The sequence below is a fragment of the Salvia miltiorrhiza genome, chromosome 8 (assembly GCF_028751815.1).
Source record: "Salvia miltiorrhiza cultivar Shanhuang (shh) chromosome 8, IMPLAD_Smil_shh, whole genome shotgun sequence".
NCBI lineage: Eukaryota > Viridiplantae > Streptophyta > Magnoliopsida > Lamiales > Lamiaceae > Salvia > Salvia miltiorrhiza.
Genome location: NC_080394.1, coordinates 28,436,194 through 28,459,371, shown reverse-complemented (window position 1 = coordinate 28,459,371; position 23,178 = coordinate 28,436,194). Strand labels below are relative to the sequence as shown.

At 34.9% G+C, this 23,178-nt stretch overlaps 1 protein-coding gene, 1 long non-coding RNA gene and 1 other non-coding gene across 3 annotated transcripts; all 3 read left to right on the top strand.

Moving 5' to 3' along the window:
- The first annotated feature begins 700 nt into the window (after positions 1 to 700).
- Positions 701 to 2,630, top strand: LOC130997474 (F-box protein PP2-B15-like). Its single transcript, XM_057922788.1, has 3 exons — positions 701 to 1,051; positions 1,711 to 1,829; positions 1,913 to 2,630. The coding sequence occupies exons 1-3, from the start codon at positions 800 to 802 to the stop codon at positions 2,331 to 2,333; spliced, it is 792 nt and encodes a 263-aa protein (XP_057778771.1). The 5' UTR covers positions 701 to 799; the 3' UTR covers positions 2,334 to 2,630.
- Positions 2,631 to 10,758: 8,128 nt separating this feature from the next.
- On the top strand, positions 10,759 to 11,320 carry LOC130997473 (uncharacterized). The gene is made up of 2 exons (XR_009093099.1): positions 10,759 to 10,814; positions 10,905 to 11,320. It is a non-coding gene; the product is annotated as an uncharacterized LOC130997473 (long non-coding RNA).
- On the top strand, positions 10,921 to 11,027 carry LOC131002069 (small nucleolar RNA snoR69Y). The gene has a single exon (XR_009094149.1). It is a non-coding gene; the product is annotated as a small nucleolar RNA snoR69Y (small nucleolar RNA).
- Positions 11,321 to 23,178: the final 11,858 nt, after the last annotated feature.

The following is a 23,178-nucleotide window of genomic DNA, read 5'->3' as shown; positions in this document are numbered from 1 at the left end:
TTTCTTGATTTTTTAAATTTAAATTAATTTTGGGCTATTTAACTATGAAATTTTAATAATAAAATATAGTTTAAAATTTCAAGAGCCCAAAATTGTTACATTAAATGATGGTTATTAATTTTGTTATATAGATGGTTTAGTATTATTTTTTCTCCAAATGAGATTGAATATAATTATTTTCTTTACAATCTATAAATTTAATTATTAATATAAAACATAGTATTTAATTATTATTATACAAATACTAATTAAATTTAATAGTATACTCATTAAGATGATAATATTATATTATTATTATTATTATACATTATTCTAAATCAAATACTAATATTTAAATTAACATGATTTTTGTTGTTATTAATTAATCTAACTTACCATTATTATCGGTGCTCGCATGAGAGGATGTAATAGTTATAATATTATAGATTAACATCATACTTGGGATGCCCATCTCCTATCCGTCTTTCTCAAAATAAGACCATGTATACCTCTATTCGTCGCATCTTCACCATCTTATTCATATAGCACTTCTAAGTTCTAACCAAAATTAATCATGCAAGTAAGGAAACTTCAAAAAAATGATACCCAATATAAAAAAAGAAAAAAGAAAAGACACCTAATAGAATAAAAAGAAGGTGGGCAAAAAGGGAATTTGAGGCATGCATGAAAAAGATGTGGTCATGTGATAAATTAATGTCGTCATTTTCTTCACGAAACCGAGACTATAAACAACATGACCTCACCATGGAGTTGTAGGTAGCACTATAATCATCATCTGAAACAAACAAATCGTCATTTCATGGAGGCCCTGCCGGAAGACTGCTTGTCCCTCGTCATCTCGCTCACTTCTCCATGCGACGCCTGCTCGTCGGCGGCGGTCTCCGCCGCATTCCGCGGCGCGGCCGATTCCGACGTCGTCTGGGAGAGTTTTCTGCCGCCTGATTATCGCGATATCATATCCAGATCGGTTTCGCCGGTGGAGCTCTCCTCCAAAAAAGATGCGTTTCGCCGCCTGTCGTCCACCCCGCTTCTCATCGACGGGGGCAAAAAGGTCATTACACCACTTCATTTCATGCCTCCAAATTAAATTTCTTAGTATACTTAATATCTAAAACTATTTAGACATTTGGTATGCCAATTCTTTCCCCGTTTGGGTCTACATCGATGTTTCTATTTCCTAGCTAAACTCTTCTAGTCAATATTGGTAGATTTATATAAGTGATCATGGTCATTTGTGAGTGGGGGGAAAGAGGGTGTGTAGTTGTGTAATACACAAGGTTAAAGGTTTCAACTTTAAATTTCAAATCAAACGATGTTTTAGAATATTTATTATTCTAGAACAGAGTTGGGAGAAGAGGATGGTGTTCGACTTCTCTCTTTATACAGAGGGGTTATTGTTAAATGAATTGACGTGACGTATTATAATTTAAGGATGCATCTTAATCAAGTATTTGAATTGCATGATCTGATTTTTCGACCCGTATTTTAATAATCTAATTGAACGATTGTTTATCATTCTAAAATAAGGTGAATTATTTAATCATCCTCTAATATTATTAGTTTTATCAATCTCATCCACGAAACCAATAATATTATTAAATATAATTTTAATTTGTGAGTTGGATCATTAAATATAATTATGTCATGTATTGATGAGACGAAACAGACAAATCGTTGCCTAAAGCGTTTTTAACGTGTGAAAAAATGCAGATATTTTCAATAGACAAGAATACGAACAAGAAACGGTACATGTTGAGTGCAAGGGAGCTTTCAATTGCTTGGTCGAAAAATTCTTTATATTGGTCATGGAAACCCGTGCAGCACTCAAGGTTAATTTATTCAACATCTCATCATTTTATTATTTATTTCATTTATTTATTTTTCCTTTTCTTTTTCGATTGCATCAAATCAGATTTTCGGAGGCGGCGGAGCTAGTAATGGTCTCTTGGCTAGAACTACATGCAAAAGTAAAGATGGGAACGTTGTCTCCAAACACGACTTATGCAGCATACCTCATTCTTCAATTAGTGAATCGCGCTTTTGGATTGGATGTGGTGGCATCTGAGGCCTCAATTGAAATCGGAAATTACAAAACGAAGAGAACGATTTATGTGGACAAATATAAAATCCAGGGACTAAACGAATTAAAGGAAGGGGAAAATAGCGTGATTCGTCCACGTGGCGACGGATGGTTGGAGGTGGAATTGGGAGAGTTCCACAGTAACGGGAGGAAGGAAGAAGAGGAAGTCAACATTTGGTTTAGAGAAACAAAGGGTGTGCATCTCAAAGGGGGCATTGTTGTTGAAGGCATTGAGCTTAGACCCAAAACTTGATAATCCATTGAATCACTTTTTTTTTTTTTTTTGAGCAAAGGAGAATCATTGTGTTCATGTTGTGTGACCGAGTCTTTTAATTGATTGAATATGTTTCATTCAGCCAAGAGTTGGCACCAGATGAAGTGTTTTCATCTTTAATGAAATTGGTCCATGTACCACAAAAGTTGTGGAAACTGTGATGGAAGTTGTGGAAACATGGACAAAAATTGGTCCATGTTTCCTTGGTCTTTTTGTTGTTTGATTGATGTAGTCGGTCGAAAGATTGTCTTTCGTGTAAATTCTAATTTTGATACACTCATGGTGTAAGGGTTGGGTACCCCTTGTTTTTTCTAAAAAAATTTGTTACAACCAAAGAAAGGAAAAAACTCACTCACACTCTCTAGCTCCTCCTAGGGTGACTCGAACCCCCGACCTATTGGTTGGAGGAGAAACGTCTTACCAACAGTTAGATTGAGTACCCCTTGTACTAATCTATATTTATAATACTCCCTTCGTCCACAAAAAATGTGTATTTTTCTTTTTTAGAAACTTCATTTATATTTTAAACTACATTCACACTCAATATTTACAAAATAGTAAATATCACTTCATATCCCAACATATTAGTGTTTTAACGAATATGTCCCATCGTTCGGATAAGTGCAAAAAAGTACTCAACGTATGAAAATTTTACATTTTTGTCCTGTTAAAAATTTCCATCGACGGAACAGTGATGTGGACGAACGGAACAGTGCAAAAAAGTACCCAATATATGAAACTTTATGAATTTTAAGTCAAGGACTTGAATCTTCAAATTTTGGTCATTTTAAGTCCTTTTGAAGTAGAATTGTTCCATGTTAAATGAAATGGATTAGAGGATTTTATTTGAAAATCAACAACCTCAAAATCCCTAATTCTATTTCCAAATGCACGAAATCAAGCATAGCATTATAAATGAAATATATCTCCAAAATATCAAGATTGAAAATAGGCACTCAATTTCCATTCAGACAACATAAAATCAAATCTGCCCAGATATCAATACAAAGGGAATTAATTACCTTGTTAATTTGCACTTGGATATGGAAACGATGTGACGACGTCAGACAAGATACCAAAGTTTTTTTTCAAGATATCCAAACTGAATCACCTCTCCTTTCCGTCGGTTCAATCGCCGACCTACCTGAAATCGACAAACTAAATCACACAGACACAGCGAGAGATAGACGCGAACAAGGTTGGGAGATAGACGCCACACATACCTGTTCTTTTTTCGCTCAAACTTCAAATTTGGGGGAAATTTGAGGGTTTGAGAGATGACGCCAAGGGCTTGGGGAAATTTGTGTTCTTGGGGAAATTTTGAGAGATAGCGCGAGAGTTCAAAAAACTTTTTTTTTTTTTTGTGTAATTAGTTATTAGTTATTTGACTTAAGCGTGAGGTGTAATTTTATTTTCGTTTTTTTTTTCGGGCCATGAAAGCCAAGTCACTGTTTCGTCCGTCCACGTCACTGTTTCGTCGACGAAAAATTTTTACGGGACAAAAATAATAAAAATTTCACACATTGGGTACTTTTTTGCACTTATCCAAACGATGAGACATATTCGTTAAAACGCTAATACGTTGGGATATAAAGTGATATTTATCCTTTACAAAATACCCACTCTTTACTTACAATTTGATGGTCCAATACTACCCTTTAACATTAAAATCACATATTCCAACTTTTTTATTAAAACATATGCCCTCCACTCCACCACACACTCTTTGTGGACGGATGAAATATGTTTGTATGAAATATTGTTCATTTAATTTTTCGAAATTGTTCATTAAACTAAAAATTGCAAAGTTCAACAAAAATCACGCAAAATTATTCATTATATTTCACCAACGAGTTCAACAAAATCACGCAAAATTTAAGATAAAAAAACTAAAAATTGCAAAGTTCATCAAACTTTTGAAATTGTTCATGAATCCCATGTGAACACTTATTCATGTTTGCATATGCACTATTCATGTAGTGTAATTACCACATAATTGTTTGTGTTCTTTTGTGCACTATTCATGTTTGAATATATTTGATTAACGACCGCAGATACAGCGTTCATGTTCGCATATTTCCTAATATTTCTATATTATAATCAATTAACAATGTTTGAATTAATTGTGACACATTCACAATCCTTTGCACCAATATTGAAGCTAATCATTAATTAATATTTTAATCAAATTGAATAATAGTGTGTTACCATAACAGATCGTTTTGATGTCATATTGAATATCATTGTCATATACTACTATGTATTTAGTTTTAATATTATAATTTCTGAACAAAACTTATTCATCCAATATCTAGATGTGAACTAGAAAATAATAGCAATTTACATGAAAGCAATGCTAAATTAAATACAATCTATTTAAGGACTGAACGAGTGGCACTCTGCGTTCTCTTTCTTTTTATTCATCCAATATCTAGATGTGAACTAGAAAATAATAGCAATTTACATGAAAGCAATGCTAAATTAAATACAATCTATTTAAGGACTGAACGAGTGGCACTCTGCGTTCTCTTTCTTTGAAATGTAGGCGAACCACCTTCAGGCAATTGTTTGTTTGAGGCATCGATAATTTTATCCTTGACAACGTGTCCAGCAGCAGCCTTTGCTATACCTCCATCCTTATTATCCTTGACAACTTCTCCAGCTGCAACCTCTGCACCTTCAAGTCTTGCTTTTTAGCCATATATTCACCATATAACTTCTGTCTATTCCTCCACTTTGTAGCTGAAAATATTCATAAGTTAGTTTCACCGAATACAAAGTGTATTCAACATTCGAGTTACTTAATGCATACCATTTTGCTCGACCTCTATCAACTTATTTGCCAAGATGATTTCTCGATTTGGTGGCCTTGCTGTGATCATGAACAAGTAGCAATAAACATAAACAATCCATATTTCATAATCCTTAAAACATGACTACATCAAAACAAAAACATGAAAAAAGTGATATGTAGTAATGCCTAAAACATTCAGACAAAAAATATGAACAAACTTACTAAGTTCACTTGAACAACAAGCACATGAATTATTATAATATTCTCACGAATACTTACAACATTCACACGAATACTTAATATGTTCACATGAACAACATTCACACGAATTCTTACAATATTCACACGAATACTTACAACATTCACACGAATACTTACAAAGTCAAACTATGTTGTATTAGTAATACTTATAATATTCTGATGAACACCAATATTCACACGAACAAGTGGCATGAACAACAATATTCACATGAACACTACTTATATTACCAACACAATATTATGTACATTTACACACAATAATCCCATTGTAAAAGACCAAAATACACGCAGAGATCGTCATATTCACACACAAACAAGAACAATATGAAAATTTCTCGCCGGAAATAAATCATTTTCGGCGACGCCGGAAATAAAAAAATAAAAAAATAGAGATATAATGTTCATATTACCAAATCAAAAAATCACCCCCCTTTCTCAGGTGTCAAATACATATATTCATCAAAGATTTCAAAAAATAAAGATATAATGTTCATATTAACAAATCTCCATACAATCCACCGAAGAAAAAAAAACAAAACAAAACAACCGACACAGATGAACAATTCTACCTCAACATCACCGGATTTGCAAGTTTTGTTCAAAACATTTGTTCATCCAAACATAAAGTGTGAAAAAAAAATCAAAGCAATGGCGGACGAAAGTAACGGAAATTTCTCAAACCTTTTTCAATCGCCGAAACGTGGACCGATTTAGATGAATAGCGCTCCTCTGAGGATGAATCGCCGAAGCTTGGACCGATTTAGATGATAGCCTGAACAACTTCTTCTTCCTCGATAGTGGCGAACGAAAAAAGAAGAAGATGAAAGGGTAAATGGACTGTGAAAACACACAATATTCACCCAAGCAATTCTTCCACGGAATGTCAATGCGGTAATTCAGGGATTTCATTAAATCTCTAGCATCTTCCTTTTTTATTCACAAGCCTAATTACTTATTAACCCTTATTCTAATAAATCGTCAGCTTATATTTTGGTAGGTAATATAATTTTTAATTATCATCTATTAATGAGAACCATTGGATTAACAATAATCATTGGTCTATGATTGTTCTTAGGTGTCACAGAATCCTAAATTCTCACTTGATACCAACCCTATATATATATATATATATATATATATATAATAAATTTTATTTTGAATGTAGTCACAACTCAGTTTCCTAATATGCCCACGGTTGACGATATTATTGAATTTGCTTAATATTTTCCTTTTCAGATGTACTTGTAGTCACTACAATGGGTCTACCGTGTACATATCTAGACATAAAAGGCGTTAATTTCAGTTAGATCATCCACCTTAAATTGAACTCTATCATGATATATATTCATTATAGTGGGAAAATGCATTTAGTAAAGATAAAAAATGCTCATATTTATTAAGTTGTAATGAAAAATGTCCACTTTTATAAAATTATTATGGTTATGTCTAAATTGACTAAATTATCCATAATGTCTCAATCAATGTACTTGTAGAGACAAAAATAGCTTGTTGTCAGTAAAGTAGGTTGTCATCTGAGCAGCCCAACGACAACCTACTTTTTCGACCGACATACTACTTTTTCGATTGAAAAAATTAATTTACTACAAAAAAATAGGTTGTTGGTCGGAAAAGTAGGTTGTAGTCCGGACGACAACCTACTTTTTTGACAGCAACTATTTTTTCTTATACTTTTCTTATACAATTGTATTTGTGTTAGAATAGTGTAAGACTTTATACAAAAAATCATGTAATACCATCAACATCAAATGACAATTTCCACCATTCACTTTAATTTGGGTATAAAATCAAGATTTTTTTTTTATAAATATGGGCATTTTTGCCCATCAACACAAATGCATTGTATAACCATATTTTCTAATTAAATTCTTAATTTGTATCTTAGATAAAGGAAAGAAAAAAAATAATAAAATTAATAAATATCTTTTCCAAAATAAATCGGCAACAGTTTAAGAAACAAATAAATATACAACTTCCCAAAATCATTGAAGTGAAAAAATGGAAAAACATATCTTTAGGAACCTTTTTCCAAAATAAGGGTACGTAATTTAGCCATGATCATAATTCGAACCGAATTATAAAAATAGATAAATTTGATTCAATTTCAAGGGCATTATGATTGTACATATTGTGTACGTTTAGCAATTGTCTAACATAAAAATAAAATAAAATAGCTCAACTAATCCAAGAGAATAGGACTTTACAAAAGAGAAGTAAAGTTAACTCTTAATTTCAGGTTCTTGTGGTTTCTGCTGAGAGTTGTCACTTTTTGACAACATCATGTATGAGATATTGGTTGATATTTATTTACAGGTTGAGGATCTGTCTAACCTCTCACTCTTCGGGTGTTTGTCTTTAAAAAAAAAATCCTAAATTCAGGTTTTGAATTTTATGCTAATACTATATTTAAAATATTTTTTGGTAATGAATTAGTAAGTCAGTATATTTAAATATTGACCGAATAAGGGGTCCCACTAAAATATAGAACTTTATATGAAAAAATATATACATTTGTTACATATATATATATATATATATAGGGAAGAGCTACCGTGAAAACACTTCTTAAAATAAAAATAAAAACGTTTTTCAATGTACGAAATTTATGTAGAACACGTATGAATTCATCCAACAGGGTTACGAATCAACTGTAGATCTTGCTGATCTAAGGACTAAAAATTATTTTTATTTTATATTTTAAGAAGTGTTTTTATTTTAACCCTCATATATATATATATATATATATATATATATTATAAAATAACACGAAGTCGTTCCATATAGTGAGTTGGAAAAAGAATCAACCTCAAATTTTGGAACAGGAATAATCTTTTTGTTATTGAAATTTGGATGACGAGATATTTTATGAAAAATATTAAAAGTTTGAAACACAAAACACAGTTAACCCTTTCTTAAATTGAGGGCAATTGAGATAAAATAATAAGTTGACAATACTTATAATATTTTCATAAATAGTTAAGTTATAGTAACTTATAACTGAATAAAAAGGGAAGTATATATAGAGTCATCCTGAAATATCTCCACAATCTCGGCTCTTTACAAGCTCGAGCTAGAACACATGCAGCTCTTTCTTGGGAGGCGAGTGGAGCCAGAGACGGATCTACATGTATTGCTATGGGGGCACGTGCCCCCACAAATTATTTATTTATTTTCACTAATTATATATATATATATATATATATATATATATATATAATTAAAGTGTATAATAAATAAGCAAATTCTTAAATCTTCAATCCACAATAAATATAAGTATTACTTAATTTGAAAAAATATTTTCTGCAATAAATATCATAAAGAACTGAATATATGATCGGATGAGAGATAAATAAATGAATGATAATTTAATTGTATATAAAAAGAGATTTTTGATAGTTGATCATGCAAATATTTCCATCAATAAAAATGCGTAGATTTTTATTCTATTTACTAGTAATTTTTTTTTAACGTATTTCATATTTATATATGTTTATATTTTGTGCCCCCACAATAAAAAATTTCTGGATCCGTCCCTGAGTGGAGCGCTTTTAACGGTGAGTTTCCTTGTCTCAACTTCTTGAAAATCAACGGCTGTGATGATGATGATAAATTATCATAACAAAGAGATTAAACAAACAAATAAACACTTGTACTTTTTCATTATTTTCCATTAAAATATTTTTTTACCTTCAAACACCACATAACACCTATATGAAAAAGAGGTTATTTGGTACGAGTTTCTTAATCTTATCAAATAGAACACTATCTCTACCTTTCCTTTTCACAAGTTCAATCAACATCGAGTATGCAGTTTTGTCAAGTGTGAATCCCCTTGAATCTCTCTCTTCCAAAAGTGGCATTGCATCACGCATATTGTTCTTTTAAGAAGACCTCGAACAATAAAATTGTATGTCACACTATTAGGCAAGCAACCGTTGTTTATCATTTGTGTCATCAAACCGTTAGCCTCCTCTATCTGCCCATCTTCATAAATAGGGGTGGGAAGATAGGGTTCGGGTATAGGGTACTCGATTATCCGACCCGAAAAAATCGGGTATAGGGTACCCGATACCCGAAAAATTAGGGTTCGGGTTCGGGTACTAAGGGTATAAATAAATTGGGTATTGGGTATACTCGAAATACTCGATTTTTTAATTAAATATATTTTAAATTATTTAATTAAATTTAATTAAAAAACTAAAATTAAGAATCATTTTCAAGTTTGAACCCTACTATACTGAAATTATTTTTACAGATGACCCTTTGGCCACTTGATGTCTATGATTTGGATTTTCATTGCTGAAATATTCAGCCACACAAGCTGCAACACACACGTACAATTAAGGGATGACAAACTTTGATTTGGATTTTATTTGGATTTTTTTACAGATGACTCTTTTGTTTTTTGTTGTTTTTTCGATTTGTTTTAAAAAAATCGGGTATTAGGGTACCCGAATACCCTATTAAGTCAAATCGGGTAATTCGGGCATCCTAATACTTGATTTACCTGAATTCACAGTTTGACTTTGAAAATTTTCATTTTGACCGGGTAATTTAGGGTACCCGAATACCCGACTCGGGTATTTGGGTACCCGATTAAAATTCGGGTTTGGGATCGGATATCATTTTTTCGGCCTATTCAGGATCGGATACCCGATTTTTTCGAGTAGGGTACCCGATCCCGACCCGATTCCCACCCCTATTCATAAAAGTGCACCAATAAGGATTGTATATGCTACGATGTAGGGTTGTATACTTTTGGATGGAGCTCATGGAACATAACATTAGTCTCCTCTATCTGATCTTCTTCGCAAAATGCACCAATCAGAATATTATATGTTACATCAGATTGCAAACCTTTGAATGAAAAATCATCGAACATACCTTTTGCTTCTCTGACTTTATTATCAATGTCTAATCCCTCAATAAGAACATTGTAAGTTATTATTGGAAATGATTTCTTTATCTTCCATGACATGCAAGTATGCAACACCAAAAATGCTTCACCAATACAATGAGCTCCGCATCGCACAAACCATCCAACAAAATACTCCGATCATGTAAGAATTTTCTTCTAATAAATAAAGTGCGTGACTAGCATTAATTGGTTGCGTATATTGAAATAAATTTGAACTATTTTTATTCATTGGCATTATGTTTTAACCCCTAGCCTTCTCTGTAGTCCATTTGCGTATATGTTGGGCCAACTCATTCGCGGCCCACGTAGATTATCGTCACCTAGGGTTTATTTTCGATTTTGAAAAATGAGAATAAAACCTAATTTATTAAAAGGATTCTTCTATAAAACCCTAGCTCTCATCTCTATTTCTCACTATCACAGAGTGCAGCCCCCCTCTTCACCCCTCGCCCCTCTTTTGTACATGGTGGTAAATCCACGAGTTTAGAATAGATATTTTTCATCTGATCAAAGTGATTATTAGAATTGTGTAAGGTAACATCTAGATTTTTGTTTACAGATGAAAGAAAATGGTGTTTGGCAGTGATGATTAGATTACTAATCCCAGCTCTATGAGACCTTCATTTTGTATGGAGGTCAGGGACAATACTCTTTTCTCACGTCTCGTCTGAGCCGCTCCATTTTTTTCTTTCTCATCATTATCTTGTTTTTAATTTTCATCAATTATTTTATTTTTCACTCTCTTTCCATTATTTTGATCGCCAGTAAAAAAATCTCCCCTTTTCAAATGCGTTTTTATTTTCATTTTCAATTTCATTTCTGCATTTTTAATTTAATTTATACACACCAGTTAATGCAATTTTCCTATCTGCGCCGCAATTATATTTTCTTTTTAATTATAGTCATCGGAAATTACATGTTGGAAGCTTTCTTCAAATTCTTAAATACTCCAATATATGGAGACTAAAGGTAATTATACATTTGTTTGTGGATATTTTGATTGATTTTGGCGGCGGGTTTATAGAGATCAAACCTAGAAATTTTTGGCTTCATTTTCCAAATTTAAAATTTATTGGGTTGGTTGTATGGAGCAGCTTTAATTCCTGGCCCAATTATGTAAAAAATTCCACTGGCCCAATCCGTTAATATTTGAGTTTAGAAACAAAGAATAAAATAATTCTATGTTCTAATTAAACACATTTAGGGGAGAAGGTTTATGACAGCTATCATATTTAGACTATGCTTGTGGTAGCGACTCCTCTTCCCCAGACATTAAGGAAACAGATATTTAATGCTTGTTCTCCATAATTAATGGCACGCAAGTTTGGCTATTCTGTCACATATATTTAATCTTCAAAATTTAATTGGATCAATATGAATAAATCCTAACTATAAACCTTTTTAGGGCTGAGCAAAATCTAATTGGAACTGCCAAACCGAACCAAATTGGGCGGTTTGGTTTGGTTTTCATAGACAAAACGATGCGGTTTGATTTAAAAAATTTCAAATTTGCTATTTTTCAGTTTGGATTCGATTTGAAAAATGCAGTTCGATTCAGACAAATTTAATAATTATTATAATATATTATATATTTTAAAATAATTAATTATTAAATTTTTAACCATCGGGGTTACTTTTATACTATACAATAGTAACAATATATAATACTCCCTCCGTCCCTGAAATAAGTATTTCTTTTTCCATTTTGGAATGTCCCCAAATAAGTTTCTCTTTCTTTCTTTCTATTTTTGGACAACTACCCCATCACTAATAATACTTTATTTATTCTTACTTTTCACTTTTTCACCACTCTCAATACTAATTATAACATTTTTTTACATTTTCATCACTCCCAATATTAATTATAACATATTTTTTTCTACTATCAATACACTTTAACATTTTCCTTAAAATCCGTGCCGTCCCAAGGAGAAACTTATTTTGGGGACGGAGGGAGTATTGTTTTAGGAAATGATTTCTATTGCAATGAACGGTTCCCCCCCTAAACAACTATTTTAAGAAATAGATTATTGATTGGTTCCTAACAAAATTCAACTTTTTCTCGAGGGGTTGAAAAAATTTAACTAACATTAACAAGTAGCATCAATTGTTTTGTTGAACTTTTTTTTTGATAAGGAAAGTAAATATTATAGAACGATAAGGCACCAGTAGTACCAAGAAGATTACAAAATCATCGGGGATTCATCATTCGACATCCACCTATGAAACCCAACTCCATCATTAACAAAACCAAAAATTCTACCCCAACTCCACACCAAAAATTGTTTTGTTGAACTAATGTTGGCTGATTTTTGGATGATGGATAATATTTTTTTTGAAAATATTTTAGTGGGAGATGTTGAATGAATATATTTAATTAATTATACGATTTTCAAGCTCATTATTAATCATAAAAAAATGATACTATATTATAGTAGGGTATCTATATATATATAATATAATATAATAGTACAATTAACACTATAAATTATAAATTGACTATACTTACTATGATAATGTATTATAATATCATAATCTACCATATTGTTTGGTTGTTTTATAAAATGATAATGTAATAGATAATAAAAGGTATTGTTAGTTAAATTCAAAATATAGACTATAAAAATAATAAAAATCAATATAATGGTGAGAGTAGTGTTGCACATTTACCATATTATTTGATTATTTTATAAAACTGTAGTATAATGTAAAAATAGTACTACTATAAGGTATTAGTGAAATTAGAAATAAAGATTAAAAAAAATGACTCAATGTAATACTAGTAAGGATAGTGTCAGACACTAACCACATTGTTTGATTATTTTTAAAAACTATACTATAGTGCAAAAAAAATAATGTATTAGCAAAACTGGAAATACATATTAGAAAATAATAGAAATCGATATAATGGTGAGAATTGTGTACACAGTGACAATCACTACAAAAACCATGGAATTTCCGGCCATAATTACCGGCAGCAACGACACCGCCGGTAATTACCGGTGGCTCATCGACGGTGGAGAAGATGACTCGATTTTTAAAAATACCGGCTAGAATGCCGACGGCGTGGAAGCCACCGGTGATCACCAGTAGCACTGCCGCCAGTATATGTTAAATCAATTACTTTATTATTCTAAACTAATTACCGGCGGCGTGGCACACCACTGGTATTACGAACGCGGGTCGCCAATTAGCGGTGACATTTCTGAATTAAAATTAAGGCATTCTTCCCCATTTTCAGCCTACCCCGCCGCGCTACCAGCCCCCAGCCTAACCCCCCCACCCTAGTAGTCGGAACCGCGCCCCACCGCCATCGCGCCGCCAATTACTGCCGCCGGCCAGCTACTGTCCTTAGGTCCTCTCTCTCTTTCACATCTCCACGCCCACGACCATTACCACCTCCCTGTCCACCACTTTGCGGCCACCACCGTCATATTCACCTCCTCTAGGGGTGTGCAGCGGGTCGGACCCGGACCGACCCGCCGGGTTTGTTGGACCGAAAATTTTAAAATGAAGGACCGACCCGGACCGAAAAATGTGTGCGGGTCGACCCGGACCCGGACCGAACCCGAGCAACGGGTCCGGTTTGGTCCGGGTCCGACCCGCCGAAGCCAAAATTATTTTTTTTCCTGTTTTCGCACTTAATTTTCATACATAAAACATAATAAATACGATACAAACACATATCAATATCATAGTTTCATCATTCGCAATCCACAATCACAACAAAAAACATAAATCAAAATCATTCATCCTTTAGGTTTTAGAAATTTTTGAAATTTAATATTATTAATATTATTATAAATATTAAATATATAAAATAAATAATTAATTTTTAATGATATGGGTCGGTCCGGGTTCGACCGAGTCTCGACCCGGACCAAACCGAAAAAAAATCGGTCCTAAGAATTAGACCCGACCCGGACCATACATATACAATGGGTCGGTCCGGTCCGGACCGAACCCGTCGGTCCGGGCGGGTACGGCGGGTCCGGTTCGGGTTTGCTCACCCCTAACCTCCTCCATCTCCACCACCACTGCCATCTTCGCTTTCTCTACCACAATTATCTCGATCACCTTAAGGAGAAGGTGTAAATTGGTTAAAAGTGATAGGGATTACACGTATTTAAGGGTTAAATTTTTCTATTTTTGAATACATGCCACTTATAGTGGGACGACCCAAAATGAAATACAGACCACTTTTAATGTGATGGAAGAGAGTTTTCGTATGAATTCTGATAATAGAACTTACTATATGAGCTAAACAAGTCGATCAAGTCAAAGACACCATACAAAGAGGTGGTTGGGGTAATCATGGATCAACAATGGTCAAGGCCTTTGAATTGTACCTCTTTTTAGTTTTACAATTCATAGGTTGGCGCCTAAGCAGAAATGATGGCATTGCCCGCCCGATGACAAACTATTTGTTGGTGGGCACCAAAGTCATGACTTGGTTGGTTGCAACATTCCACGTCTTGCAAAGGAGGTCGTGGGGGCTCAATTTTTGGTTTGTCGGTGGTCGTATGATTCTCTCCATACCACCGGAGACAGTTCTTGCAAAGGAGAATTCTTTATCAACCACAGTTTCTGGAGACAGTTCTTTATCAGTGACAGTTTCTGGAAGAAATTCTGTATCATCTCCACGAGACTCGTATTTTGCTCATTTTACTGTGGCGAGGTCCAAACCTCTTGGACAAACCTCGCCACGGAGATTATGGGTATATACGATGAGATGGTTAGGCTATTTCCAAAGGCTCAACCATATGTGGAAAATGGTCCACCTCCACCGAATGGCCTGTCTGTTATGATTCCTTCTCATTCACCTCCACCTTGCTCAATATCTTGCTCATTCACCTCCACGTGACATATATAACTATTTCTCAATATCTTACTCATGTCTCATTGAATTTTGAAGTTCTTTATAGGTGTATTCACAATACAGCAAGCATAAATTCATATAAATTTTCGATTGCTCATGTAACTGGAGAATAAACAAGTGATAAACAACATTTTGTCAAAACATCCTTAATCACATTTCGCACACGTTGCCAGCCTTTTTTAAAAGCTTCCAAACACGTACGAATATATCATGCCACCCCAATAATGAAAGCACTCTCTATAATGGTATCACGACACACACTAATAACCAGCAAAACCAATCGAACAACCCTCGCACACAATACCACAACAGATCCTATTAACCCGACCCAATACTTCGGACTCTCCTTCGGCTGGTGGAGAGTTGCCCATATTACGACTACGCATATAGTAATAGCATCTGTCTCAAGTAGATAGTCTATTATCTTTCTTGAGATATGATCATTCATACTCAACCGCAGCCCTATTACTAGGAAACTAGTGTCACATATAACCCGAAAGGATTCATTCTCTACAAGAATAAATAGAAAAACTTTAGATTAATTAATTTTTGTAAGTTAAACATAATCCAGCAAGATCAACAAAATCACATTACTTGGACAACTACTGCAACACACAACAGTCATTAGTGTCCCTGTTAGGTACAGTTTCTGGATAGAATTTTGTACTATTTGTAGTGGACTAGGATGTTGTTCATTTTACCATGCTGAGGTCCAAGCTGCTTGGACATACCCCGCCACAGAGATTAGGAGCACAAACGAAGAGGTGTTTAGTGTGGTTAGGCTAATCATGGAGCATGAATCATAAAATTTATAATTTCTTTTACAATCCTAAATGTGGCTGGCATTTTTATTGAAGTATTCATCTTTGTCATACTGCATTGGGTAGGGGTATGTAGCATATCTTAAACTATGCTTTATAGGTTCTAGCACCATTGGCCAGTTTTTGACTCAAATGAAACATTTAGTAGTTGCGCTGAATAGTTGGGTAGAGGTCTGTAGCATGCCTTAAACTATACTTTATAGGTCTAGCACTATTGGCAAGATGTTGAATCAAATGTAACATTTAGTAGATACGTTGAATAGTGGGGTAGAGGTTTGTAGCATGCCTTAAACTATGCTTTATAGGTAATTTTCTTTTCTATCTCTTCGTCCTATATTTTTTCTACCGCCACGAGGAAAGTAAGAAAGGGGAAAGAGAGAGAATAATGACCTTTGGAAAGAATTTACTCTTATGGTACAACGTTCACCACATCTTATTATATGCATTTGATTCTTAATGGTTTCATTTTGAATTTTGATACTATGTTACTCTTATAATGACTGCTTCATCCATGATTTATATGCAACTTGCCTCTTTGTTGCATTTGGGCTTTTTTTGTATCTGCAAATGTCATTTTACTTGTTTTTGCTTTCTTAGTTTATTTGGACCACATGTTGGTATTGATAACATTGATCCTCTTTATAAAAGTTTTATATATGACCTGTTGAAGTGATTATGTTTCAATTTCTGTGATAGATCAACAATGATCAAAGCCTTTGAATTGTACCTCTCCTTAGTTTTACAATTCATAGGTTGGCGCCTAAGCAGAAATGATGACATCGCCCGCCCGATGATAGACTACTTGTTGGTGAGCACCGGAGTCGTGACTTGGCTGCTTGCAATATTCCACGTCAAACAAAAGAGGTCGTGAGGGCTCAATTTTCGATTTGTCGGTGGTATCATTCTCTCCATCATTGGTCTTGCTTTTGATTTATTTGCAATATTATGAAGAGATTTGGGGAGAGAGTTCTTTATCAACCACATTTTTTGGAGACAGTTCTTTATCAGCGACAGTTTCTAAAGAGAGTTCTGTATCATCTCTGTGGGACTCGTATTTTGCTCATTTTACCGTGGCGAGGTCCAAGCCGCTTGGATATACCTTGCCATGGAGATTAGAGGTATATACGATGAGATGGTTAGGCTATTTTCAAAGGCTCAATCAGATATGGAAGATGGTCCACCTCCACCGAATGACCTGTCTGTTATGGTTCTTTCACATTCACCTCCACCTTCACCCACGACCACTACCACCTCCATGTCCACCACTTATGGCTACCACCGTCATATTCACCTCTTTCATCTCTATCTCGATCGTTTTCCACCATCTTTACTTTCTCATTTTCTAACTTCACCCCTTTCATCTCCGCCTCATTCACCACGCTTTTCTCCATCTTCACTTTCACCTTAGTCACCTTCATCTTCTCATCTTCGCTTCTCCTGCCACACCTTAAGGAGAATGTGTAAATTGGTTAAAAGTGGTGGGGCCTACACTTTTTTAAGGGTTAAATTTTTCTACTTTCGGAAACAGGCCATTTATAGTGGGATGGCGCAAAATGGGCCTACACTTTCGCCTCATTTACCACGCCCTTCTCCATCTTCACATTGACCTTAGTCACCTTCACCTTCACCTTCTCATCTTTGCTTATTTGCCACACCTTAAGGAGAATGTGTAGATTGGTTAAAAGTGATAGAGCCGATACTTTTTTAAGGGTTAAATTTTTCTACTTTTGGAAACAAACCACTTATAGTGGGGACGACCCAAAATGGCCACTTATAGTGGGACGGCCCAAAATGGAATACAAACCACTTTTAATGGGGCAGAGGGAGTATTAGTTTGAATTATGGTATAAAATATTTGAAGTATAACATATTAATTTAGGATTTAAAGATTAATACCTTGTGTTGTGCCCAAAAATATCACACGTGTAACAGAAAGCAACAAGAACACGAAAAAAGCGTCGAAACGTTGAACTTTGTATTGCTTTAGCGAAAGGCTTTGAAAGTAAGTTGTGACGCACCAATTTCCTTATTAAATAATAAAATATGCTTTGAATAAAAAAAAATAGGGCAAAGGTGCAGATTGGTTCCTGAACTCGACCCCCTAGAGTGTTCAGCCCCCCATACTCGGTCAAGGCACGTAGACCTCCCTAAACTCCCGAGAAAAAAGGTGTAACTAAACCCACGAGTTTAACGGCGATTTAACGCCGTTAAACATTTTTTCTTGTTTTTTTAATTTTTTGGTCATCTTCTCCGGTTGGATTCCTTCAATTTTCCGGCGAGAACCACCGGCTCGGACGGCCAAGGATGGAGTGCCGCCGCCGCTCGCCTCCCCTTCATCCCTCTCTCGCATTTCCGGCAACAGATCTGTCTTTCCTTTCGCTCTCGTATCTCTGACAGCGGACGACCAAGGATGAAACGTCGCCGCCACCGCTCGTCTCCCCCTCATCCCTTTCTCGCATTTTCGATAACGGATCTGTCCTCCCTTTCTCTCTCGCATCTCCGATAGTGTCGGACGGCCAAGGATGGAGCGCCGCCACCGCTGCTCGCCTCCCCCTCATCCCTCTCTCGTGTTTTCGGCAACAGATCTGTTCTCTCTCTCTCTCTCTCTCTCTCTCTCTCTCTCGCATCTTTAATAGCGTCGCCGCCGCCGCTCGCCTCCCCCTCATCTCTCTCTCGCGTTTTCGGCAGCGGATGGCCAAGGGAGAGCCGCCGCTGCAGATCTGCTCCGATTACACCTCACATTTGGTTGGGGTAGGACGCTCGTCGGAGAAGAAGTGGCGCCGGCAAGATTTTCCCTTTCGATAGATGAATGTCGCCGGAAAATTGAAGGAATCTAGCGGAGAAGGTGACCAAAAAAAAAAAAAAAAAAACGTTTAACGGTGTTAAACCGCCGTTAAACTCGTGGGTTTAGTTGCACATTTTTCTCGGGAGTTCAGGGAGGTCAACGCGCCTTGCTCGAGTATGGGGGGACTCAACGCTCTAGGGGGTCGAGTTCAGGGACCAATCTGCACCTTTGCCCAAAAAAATAAGATTCGAACATTTAAAATAACTCAAACCTCATTTGCAATGAAAAAATATTAAATAAAAACATAATAAACTTGAGTCTTTATTCTAATTAAAATAAAACATGTTTATTCTTGATCTCTTGACCATCATCACTCGTCCCGCCTTTCATCGCCCGAGTCGTTCCCTGAAAAAAATATTATTTTGGGGTGAATATAATAGACTCAGTGGGGGAGCATTTATCCAAATTATATGAAATACATCAATAAAAATACATGATTATAACATTCATGACATAGCCCGTAGGCCATGTCCTTACTCTCAAGATAGCCCATAGGCTGGATCACATAACCCGTAGGTCATGAGCTTATTTTCTTGATAGCCCGTAGGCTAAATCACATAACCCGTATGTCATGAGCTTATTCTCAACTGCATCTCACATAATTAATTGAGCAGAACATATAATAAGGATAAATGACTTAAATGCATAATTAAAATCACCCCGCCTTTTTTTTTCCTTGACACATAAAATAATTAAAGATTAAGTCTTGCACGCCTTGCTTAAAGTGAATTATAAAATGATAATTAAAATATATTTAATCGATGAGTGCACATGAAGATGATTATATATATAGGGGGCCGCTCCAATGAGACCCTCTAATTTTAGTGAGATCTAGGACACGATCTGGTGCGTTTATTTTATCAATCCTATGGCTGATATTGTATCTGGAGGGTGATTTTTTTTCGCAGGGTTCGAATCCTGGAGGGAGCAGAATATTTTAAATTTTGTTATTCGTCAGTATATACTGTATTGTTCATCAGTATATACGGGTATGTTCATCAGTATATATGTCTTATTCATTACGAATTTTTTAAATTTTATTTTTCATCAGTATATACATCTTGTTCATTAGATATACGTTTTGTTCATTAGTATTATATGTCTTATTCATTGTACTCATGTTACACGAAAAATAGGGGGTCTCACTGGAGCGCGCCCCATATATATATATATATATACATATATATATATATATATATATATATATGTATATAGGATTGGGTTCCGGTGGATCCCTATGCTTATAATAGATCCGTAGATCCAAATCTAGACCACACATTTATGACATGTGGCGCATCAAGATGGTGACACGTGACAAGGCATTTCAAGGCAAAATCTGCAGAGGGGTAAAATTGGAATGTAATTTTCGAAATTAAAAAAAAAATTAGATTTTCTCAAAATAGGTATATTTTAGATGCATAAAGTTTCATACGAGAATGCATGAACTTTCATATAAAAATGCATAAAGTTTCATATAAAAATGCATAAGATTTCACCCCACCCCAACCCCACCCCCCACACCCCTGAACACCACCCCACCCCAGAACCCCACCCCCACCCACCCCCTACCCACTCACCCGCCACCCACCCCCCCACCCCCCCCCAAATTTTTTTTTATTTTTTATTTTTTTAAAAACTGATTTTCTGACCACTGACCCACCCCTACCCCCCACCCACCCACCCACCCAAATTTTTTTATTTTTTTTTATTTTTTTATTTTCTCAAAAACTGATTTTCTGACCACTGACCCCCCCACCCCACCCCCCAATTTTTTTTTTGAAAATCAGTTTTTAAAAAAATAAAAAAAAAAATTTGGGGGGGGTGGGTGGGGGTGGGCCAGCAATCAGAAAATCAGTTTTTGAAAAAAAAAAAAATTGGGGGTGGGGGGGGTGGGGTGGGGGTGGGGCAGGGGTGGGGTGGCGAAACTACCAGATTTATTAAAATGAAATGCATTTTTTGTATAATTTAATGCATTTTTATGTGAAAACTTTATGCATTTTTGTTTGATTTTATATGCATGTGAAACATGCCTATTTTTGGGGGGTGGTAATGGGGAGGGTTGGGGGGTGGTGTGGGCTGGATTGGGGGGTGGTATGGGGCGGGGTGGTGAAAATACCAAAACTGGAAAAATTAAATGCATTTTTCTGTTCAAAGTTATGCATTTCATGTGAAAACTTTATGCATCTTTGTGTGAAACTATATGCATCTAAAATATATTTATTTTGAGAAAATCTAAAAAAAAAAATATATTTTTTAATTATTAAATCCGAAAATTACATTCCAATTTTACCCCTCCAGATTTTGCCTTGGAATGCTTGGAAGCTCCTTGCCACGTGTCACCATCTTGATGCGCCACATGTCATAAATGTGTGGTCAAGATTTGGATCTAGGGATCTATTATAAGCATTGGGATCTATATGATCTCATTCCTATATATATATATATATATATATATATATAAACTTTAATATTTTTTTGTACTTATATTTACTAATAAAAATATTTAAAAGAAATACATATATATATGTATATATTATATGTAAATAAAAGACATCTAATTAATACTAATCATGTCAAACTTCACAAAATGTTAATATTAATAACATACGTTATGCATACAATTAAAGAAAAATGGACGCACGTCTTCCTAGAAAATTATATATATGTATTCGCATATCTCAATATATATACATACTATATATAAAAAAAAAATGATTGCTAATCTATATAGACTTTAAACAAAAAAATAGATATGATATAAGTACACTTAATATATATATATATATATATATATATATATATATATATATATATATATATATATATATATATATATAGGATCACGTTCAATGAAGAATACGAACACGCCCATGTTCATCAAATTATATTGAACATATCAGTCATTTCATTGAACGTTCATCAAATTTTACTTAATTTTTGGGGGGGTTTTGGGGTTCGACCCCCTATATGTTCAACAAAAAAATTTGTTAAACATGGCGTGAATAAATGCTAACCGTTAAATTAGATAAGATCAACGGCTGAGATTTGTTCTCTATTCTTTGAATATTTAGTGTTCTCCATTGAGCACCCACCTCTCTCTCTCTCTCTCTCTCTCTCTCTCTCTCTATATATATATATATATATATATATATATAGGGTGGGGTTAATATAGAAACCCCTCTTAAGATGAAAACTAGGAACCATATCTAAACCATTGATTTAAAAAAAATAGATGGCTGATATTAAACTACAGATGCACAATTTAATTACTAATTTAAATATAATTGAAATTCAAAGGGTAGAAATGTAATACATTAATTAAATATTTCTCACGTTCTCTCATTCCAAATCCAGTTTCACTTTTTAACTTTTATCTAGGGTTTAAAACTAGAGGAACCACCTGTGCACCTAAATCCGCCGACTTGGGAAAATTGGACGCCTATCGAAGTTTCCGGCGGCAGAATCGAGTTCTGTGGAAAAATCGACTTGGGAGAATTAGACGCCGATCGAAGGTTTTGGACGTAGAATCGAACTGTGCAAGACAAAGGCGGTTGCGGTGGAGAATTGGGCGCCGATCTGAGCAAGGTGGTGGCGGAGGCGAAGCTATTTACTTAAGGGGTCCCTCGATCTGGAAAAAGGTCCGACTTGGTTGCGGGATTATTGGGCGGCGACAAATTCTGTGCAACGAAGTTTCCGACGATTGACGTCGAACTGTGCAAGACGAAGGCGGTTTCTAGCGGGGGGGAGACTTAGGCGTCGGTCTGTTCAAGGTGGCGGTGGAGGCGGAGGCAAAGCGATTTACTTAATGGGTTTTTCCTCGGCGATTCAAACTAGGCGGTTGTGTTTGTTTTTAGGGGCGATCTGCGCAAGGCGGCGACGGAGGAAATATTTACTGAAATTGATTTTTTTTTCTGGCGATTCAAAAAGAAGGTTGCCACGGAATCCGGTATATCAATTTTGCTACATTGCTTCCTATTTGCAAAGTTAAATTGCATAGTTGAGCGAATTTATTGCACACTTTGTTGAGAACTATGCATTTGATTCGTTTTTGTAATAACTTGATGAATATACCGTGGATGTTGATATTATTACTCCAATAAATTGTTGGATTTTCTTTAATATACCATGTGTTTAAAATTTGGTTGAATAAATCGTGTAATTGCATAGGTGTTGGAATTTCTTTAATAGTTGCATATATTATAGTTGCATTGTAGATATATGAATTGCATAGTTGTTGTTGTTTGTGTTGCACAAATGAAAAATGTAGATGCATAATGTTCTAGTTGAA